The 7,149-nt window shown below is 46.1% G+C and overlaps 1 protein-coding gene across 1 annotated transcript in view; it reads right to left on the bottom strand.

Annotated features, from left to right (window-relative positions):
• Positions 1-6,223, bottom strand: part of ETV5 (ETS variant transcription factor 5) — a 55,975-nt gene extending 49,752 nt beyond the window's left edge. Inside the window, exons 1-5 of the mRNA XM_036851279.1 lie at positions 6,078-6,223; positions 2,841-2,959; positions 2,618-2,705; positions 2,438-2,485; positions 2,294-2,344 (exon numbers count right to left, since the gene is read on the bottom strand). Coding sequence (XP_036707174.1) covers positions 2,294-2,344; positions 2,438-2,485; positions 2,618-2,705; positions 2,841-2,885 — 232 coding nt within the window. The 5' untranslated portion in view covers positions 2,886-2,959; positions 6,078-6,223. The remainder of the gene's footprint in view (positions 1-2,293; positions 2,345-2,437; positions 2,486-2,617; positions 2,706-2,840; positions 2,960-6,077) is intronic.
• Positions 6,224-7,149: the final 926 nt, after the last annotated feature.

A 7,149-nucleotide genomic window follows, 5' to 3' on the forward strand; every position in this document is an offset into this window, starting at 1 on the left:
AGGGAAGAGGTTTGCTTTACCTAGCAAGTGTGAGTTTGGTTCATAGTTCATTGATCGGGTGATTCAAATCAATTCATAAGATTTCATTAAATTTAAATGAGCTTCCCCCCCTCCCCTGGAACAATCATGGGTTCTTCCAGAAGGTGACTGGAGTGGAAGCTGATCCTCAGCAGGAGGTTGTGAGATGCACTCACAGAGATTCTGCCCAGCCCTGGGCTCTGCCAGCTCCCATGAGTCTACACTGCCTGTCTCAACTGCAGTCAAAGCAGTTACACATGTAACAGCAAGGATAAATGGCTCAAGGATACACCTCCCCACATTTGTGTTCCTGCCTAACCTCTGTTTGAATCGATCCTTCTTGAAGCTCCATCTCCAGAAATAAGAGTCAGACAGGGGGAAAGAATTATTAAGAGACTTTTTGAGGCTACTCAACCATCTGCTTTATCCTTAAAAGACAGAAAAGCTCAACCTTAAGAAGTTAAAGCAAAAAGCAAACAAAGTAAGAAACACATCACACTTGGTAAGCAGAAACATCTCCCAAAGCAGCTCCATTTTAGGTATGGCACTTTAATTAAAGAAGTTAGCACATTCTATTTGCTGAGCAGGAATTATTTCTAAGGAGCCAAAACACATTTATTGATTCCTTCACTTTAGCTTCTTCCTGCAGATAAATATCTCTCCAAATATAAATCTTGTTTGCTGACATCTTTCTCTAAAGAACACACCTTTGATTCAGCACATGAAATCAACCTGAATGCAGTCATCTCACCTTCCTTTTAACTCTTTTGGGTTACAGAGAAACAAAAGTGTCATAAAAGCATTACCTCTGCCAAGAAAGCCACCTCCCAAACAGACTGCAGTTTATGCTGCTCTGAGCAAGAACCGGAAAGGCTGGGCAAAATTGTCAACAAGGAACGAAGTAGGATTACAAATCCTGTCTTTTATCTTGCAAACACACACACACACACACACACACACAATTTAGGTTATCTTTATTTAGTCTTTTAGTGGCAAGCTTCCCAATCACTTGAAAGCAATCAGAGGGCAATAATTAACACGCATTTACTCTCCTATAGAAAACATTCACAGCAAGCTGTGACAAAGCTAAGGTAACCATGCATCTGTGGGTTACAGTTTGTTCCCTTTCAAAGTTTCCCAGCACTGCACCTTGAATACGAGGCCTATCATTAAAGAATGTTCAGCTGGTACCTCTGGTCTTTCATTTATTGATTTAGAACACCCAACTTTTACTTAGACCCAAAGATATGCTCTCTCCCAGTGGCATTTTTACACACACACACACAAGATAAAACAAAGCTGGAAGAATGTGGTTGGTGCAAAATGAGAATCGAATCCTTGCCTGGCTCAGGTGCTTGCTATTATAAAACTATGACTAAGACACGAATTTCTCTATGATGCAACTCTCAAGAGAGGCAGCATTTTCTCCAGGCCTCTCTTAAACCTGCTCATTTCGCCAGTAACTAATGCTCTCTAGAGCTGCCCGTGCTGCTCTCAATTTCATCAGCCAGCTTTGTCCTTGATAGCTCTTCCTGGACCATAAAATCTCCCAGACCAGTTGAGGACAGCCCCAAAAGATCAGTGTAATGCGAACCGCGCCTGTGCCAGCACAGAGAGCCACCTTTTGAGCTCCCACTGCATTTGTTATCTCAGTGATATGAGCACTTAAAGACCATTTTAAGAAAGTTTTTACTCTTCTCTGAATGATAAAGTCCTGACAACTACATGAAAAATAAGTGTAAATCAGGTCACTCTGTGACCACTTTTTGTCAACTTTGAACTAGAAACAAAACTGACAACATGTTTGGTGAAGCGACAATTAACTGGAATCTTCCATTAACTATTTTCTGCACCTTTAAAAGAAAAAAAAGTCAGGCTCATGATTTGCATCAAGGATTTAATTTATAAAACAAACCCTAAAAAACCACTGTAAAAGGAAGACTGATTTATGGATGCTTGGTCCAACAACTTATATATTTCAATTAATTTATCATTTGGATCTTGAAGCCTTGCAAAATTCTTAGGCAAAAAGACATTTTAAGATAAAATCATGTTCAGTAAATCTCACCTGCAATACAGTAAAAGCACTTTAGAAGTAATTTCAATAAGGAATGAAACAAATTCGGAGGGGGGTTAACTTTGAATTATTAAAAGAAACAAAACACATTCCACTGTCCAAATATGCTGGCTACAACTGGAAAGAGTATTCTAGACTTGGATGATCCAAGACCAAACAATTTCAGAACACATGTGCCACCACCAGAAAGGTACTTACAGTTATCAGACTGAAAATCTGGGACAAACTGTTCGTCATCAGGAACTTGTGCTGGAAAAGAGATTTTTATTTTAGACCTTTAAGTTTTATTAAAAAGCACAGTAAAATGTTTTATGTGGAAAATAGGACAGCCAAGAAACTTGCCTTCAGCTAACCAAGCCTCTTGAAGTTGACTGAGATCCTGAAACAACTCTGGAATTGAAAACAGAAGACACCAGAATGAGGAGAATTCTTCTGCTAGGGAGAAGAGGGAAGAGCTGGCTGCATGCAGCTTTCGCGGGGAGCCATGTGAACGAGCCACAACAGAGGGGAAAGCTTCACTACCTTCAGAATCATGAGCCAGATCTGTGTCCAAAAACTTCCTCTTTCTGTCAATCACAGGCCGCCCTCTACTCTCCTCTGACCGAGATTTCTGAAAGAGGCCAACAGACAGTGAAGACTCAAGTGTAATAAAGGGGTCCAAAGGGGGTTGTGCCATAAACCAATAAGGAGAAGACTCATGTTCGAAGAGGGAAGACAAAACAAACCAAAAGCCACATAAACTTACCCCTGGGACCATAAAAGGGACTTGTTGATCATAAAAACCATCCATGGTGCTTCCAATGTCTCTAATGTCACTTTGGAAGGTCTCAGCATTGAGTAATTTCTGGGGGGAAAGGGGTCCTCCTGTAATACGAATTTGGGAGATTTTAACCGAGAGGGGGGAAGAAAGAGAAATGAAGTAATTTTATAGTGCTTGTCCTTTTAGGGCCTGTGCAAAATCACTACCTTTCTCTGAGGTAATTAAAGCCCACTTCAAGGTGTAAGCTTTACAGACTAATGCTGGGCTTGATTAAGGGCATCAAAGATTCATGGTGTACTTAGTCCCAAATCCATTCAGCTAGTCAGTCTTTTAATCTTTTTCTCTCTCTTTTATTTAGTCATTAAAATTATAGGTTTACTACTACCTGTCTCCTACCAAAAAAAAAAAAAGGCCTTATTTTCATTAAAAAGGGCGATTTCAAGATTCTCTCCATAAGAATATTCCCCAGGGTGTTTGTAGTGTTAGGGTTTTTTTTTTTTTTTAGACATAATTTAATTTTTGACAGTACAGTGACAGGAAGGAGAAAAACTGGGTTTAAGCATTCCAAATTATTGCAATTAAGAATCTGACATACATAGTGTTTCTAAAAGTATTTTGTAGGTCAGTGGTAAAACACTAAAAATAGTTCCAGGAATACAACGATCAGTGGTATACTTATCTTCATACACAACTTTTTATTAAAACTTAAACCTTCTGTCCAAACAGCTGTAGTGTCTGTAATGTCACAGATATCTCCGTGGCAACTTACAGAGATGTCTGTGATATCTCCAACTTCTTAAAGAATAAAGTAGCTATGAAAAGTAACACATAAAGTTAACTAAATTCCACTGCACATATTTTAAATGCATCTCTACCACAGATCTTTAAAAAGCATTAAGAGCAAAAGATCCATGGAAAGAAAAATGAGTTTATTATAGTGAAATTATTTTTTCTCAAACATGACCAAAAAATAAAATTAAACTTGTTTCAGCACTGTCAAGTGTTGGGGCTGGGAAGGGAGGTTGGGGGTCAGAATGGAGAGGAGGAACTTTTCTAATTTGAGAGGTATAAACTAACAATTTTAGGAAAGTGCCATTTCCCAAACACTGTTTTATATTCTTCAAACAAAAACGCAGTTAGTCAACAAAATGGGGGAAACATTAATTTCACTCATCCCAGCTCTAAGCAATGCGAAACACTTCAGGATAAATCTTTTCTTTAACTTGTATAAAATTTTTAGATAGGGAACTTTTTCTCAGTGGGCAATTCCATCCAATTTGTTTTTCACACTGTGTGAAACATATCCAATTTTTGTAAGTTAGCAGGATACGAGGAAACCTTCACGGCCAGCCTCCTCTCAGCACTTTGGTCCAAGTAATAAGATATTTTCCAAGTCAAAGAGAAAGAGGGAGAGGAACAAACTGCACACTTCATAACTTCCTAGAAAAACCACTTCGGCTAGCCTGCCTGCGTGCCTTCCAAACAGCGCTAAAAACGTTCAGAATAAGCTTCTTTCCCAATGTCACCAACCCGTAAACAAATCTGAGGGCATCAGCAGTGAGTTGAGGGGCAAGAAAATGAGTTCTCTGCAGCCTTCAAAAATCTGTCAGATTAAATAAATCGCGGCCTTAGAAATTCTGTAAATGTCCTATTGGGAGAAGGGGACAACGGGTAGGAGATCGGAGGGAGAGAGATTTTCAAGAGTCTCACGATGAAATACGTTGCAAAAATACTTCACCATGAAGAGCAAAAATACCTTTTAAAAAATTAATGAAAGAAAGAAGCGAACCCAAAAGAGGGATCAAGGATCTTTAACGCAGCTCTCAAAGTTCAAGGGCTAGAAAAATCGTGTTCAAAGTGTAATTTTTTTTTAAAGCCTTAAGGGAAGGCTCGAGTTCATCCAGGAGTTTTAAAACCACTTCCTTTGTGCCCCCCCCCTTCCCGGGGCCCCCAGGAAAAACTTAACACAGCGCAGCGGCGCAATCGAGGCCCCACCCCCGCGGCGCGCAGCGGGCCCGGTTTTATGAATGAGAGAGAGCCGCGGCCCGCCACATCAGGTAAAGGCTGTAACTGGATCCCTCTCACTGGGTCCCATTCACAAAACAAGACACACTTCCACCCAATTCCCAGCCTTCTCCATTCAAGAAAACTCCTTCAGATGCGCCCCCGCCCCCACTCCCAAAGCACGCCCAGCCTCCGACGCAGGCCCCTCACCCCAGCGTCCTAGGAAGAAAGCTCAATGCTTCATTCACAAAAAGGGAAAGAAAAAAAAGCCGCAGGGAGCGGCGAGCCAACGAAAGAAACCCGCTTCATTCATAAAGTCACCCACATTCATAAAAACGAGCTGCGGCGCCAGGCGCTACCAACCGCCTCCAATAGCCCCCCCCCCAAAAAAACACCCTTCCAAACATCTCTCTTTGGCACCCCTCCTCAATCAGGACTTCGGCTCCCCCAGAGGTCCCCTCCCCTCTGAAAACGCGGTCAGATCCCAAATCCAGCGCGAGGCTCCAGCATCTCTCCATCCCCCGCCCTCCGCACCCATTTTTTTTCTTTTCCACCATCCCCAGGCCGCGGTTCTGATGCTCTCCTATTTCTCGAGAATCGCCATGCAGCCTGACGCCCTCAGTCTGCTGGGGGTGGGAGTGGGAGGACTGGGTGTCCGCTTTCCACAACCTGAAACTTGCAAGGCCTTCATAAGTTCCTGGCCGACCCCCAACCCCGGAGGCTGCACATGCCTATGTCACTTAACCCCTCCAGGTGCTGGGGTGGGGGTGCATCACTCTCAAACATTCCCCCTAAGCTGCTTCAGCCCCCTCCTCCCCGCTGCGAAGATCTGCCGAGTGCCTCTTCTCGCGAGCCTCCAAGTCCCCTCGGGGCTCTCAGGTCTCTAGAGACTGTAAAGCCCGCAACTCCCCGCCCCTCCATCTCCACCCGGGAGCCTCCGCACCTCGCGCTCCCGCTCGCCTCCCCCGCGACGTGCGGAAACCCGCTCTCCGCTAGCTCCGGAACCGTTAGCCGCCCCCGCCCGACGCATCCCAGGAACCGAACCGGACCCGGCCGCGGGAGGAGGGGGTGGTCAGCCTCGGGAGGGAAGGGGACCCAACCCCAGTAGAAAGTGCACCCGGACTCTGAGGATTCTGAATCAGCCAGTGAACTCTCGCCGGCTGGGCCCTTCCTGGACACCCCCTCCTAAGCCCCCTTGTCTCCTCGACGCCCCCTCACCTGAGGCAGTGGCTCTCCTCCCCTTGCAGCGGCCCCGGGGCGCAGGCGCGCTCACGCACGCGCGCACCGGGCCTGGGCGCCTAGGCTAATGGCTGGGCCGAACCGCTCCGGGGACGCTGAACCGCTCCGCGAACCAGCCGCTGGACTCTGCGCCGCAGCTGCCAACCAGGCTGGAGCGCTGGCCCGGCCCCCAGCGGCCTGCCGCTCCGCCCTCTGCTATTGGCCCGCGGCTATAGCCCAGCAGCGTCCCCATTGGCCCGAGGCCGCTCCAGCGGCTGTCCATCACCTCTTGTTTACCCTGTCTGCGGGCAAATCCAGCCAAGCCGCCCCATCAACTCCGGCCCCCATTGGTCAACAGCGCGTCCCTCCCCCCGTCTCAGGGGTCTGTTTTACATAATTTATGCACCGGGGGCCATTGGCCAATCAGCACAGGCTTGTTTATATAATGAATGTAAGGACGTTTTTCATTCATAAAAAACGCGACCTGAGGGGGGAAGCTTAGCTGAGTCAGTGAAGAACTTAAAGGGGCCGAGGGCCTCGAGGAGCCGCAGTTCCTTCCTTCCCTGCAGCTCTCCCAACTTTTTACCGAGGCTTGGATCTTTCCCCTTCCCCATTCACCCCTAACTTCTCTCCCCACCCCGCCCCCCAGCAACACCACTGCCAGGACTGGGCCGCTGGGCGCCAGTCGTTTGCAGCTGCAGCACCAAGCGAAGTTATCATTTTAGAATTCGGGCTACAGGAATCCGTCATTCCACCCGGAGAGAAACTCGCTGACCGACCTGGGCGTTCGGCCCATGGAAACACAGAAAACGGAAACCGACCGCTCTAATCTTAGTTACCTTTAAGAGAGGCCTTAATTTCCTTTAACTATGTTTCCAGTGGGGGAAGAATTAGCACCATCTCCCTTTAAAATCTGATCTCTCAAGCAGACTTTAGTTACTATTTTATACTGGCCGGCCAAGGCCCAACCAAATCCCGTTTTCTCCCCACGTCTAATTGCGGTTTATAACCGCCAGAGTGGGTTTTGGACCCGAGATGAGGGAGGGTCGGCGCTCAAAGAAATCTTCTCCGA

The sequence above is a fragment of the Balaenoptera musculus genome, chromosome 4, assembly GCF_009873245.2.
Source record: "Balaenoptera musculus isolate JJ_BM4_2016_0621 chromosome 4, mBalMus1.pri.v3, whole genome shotgun sequence".
NCBI lineage: Eukaryota > Metazoa > Chordata > Mammalia > Artiodactyla > Balaenopteridae > Balaenoptera > Balaenoptera musculus.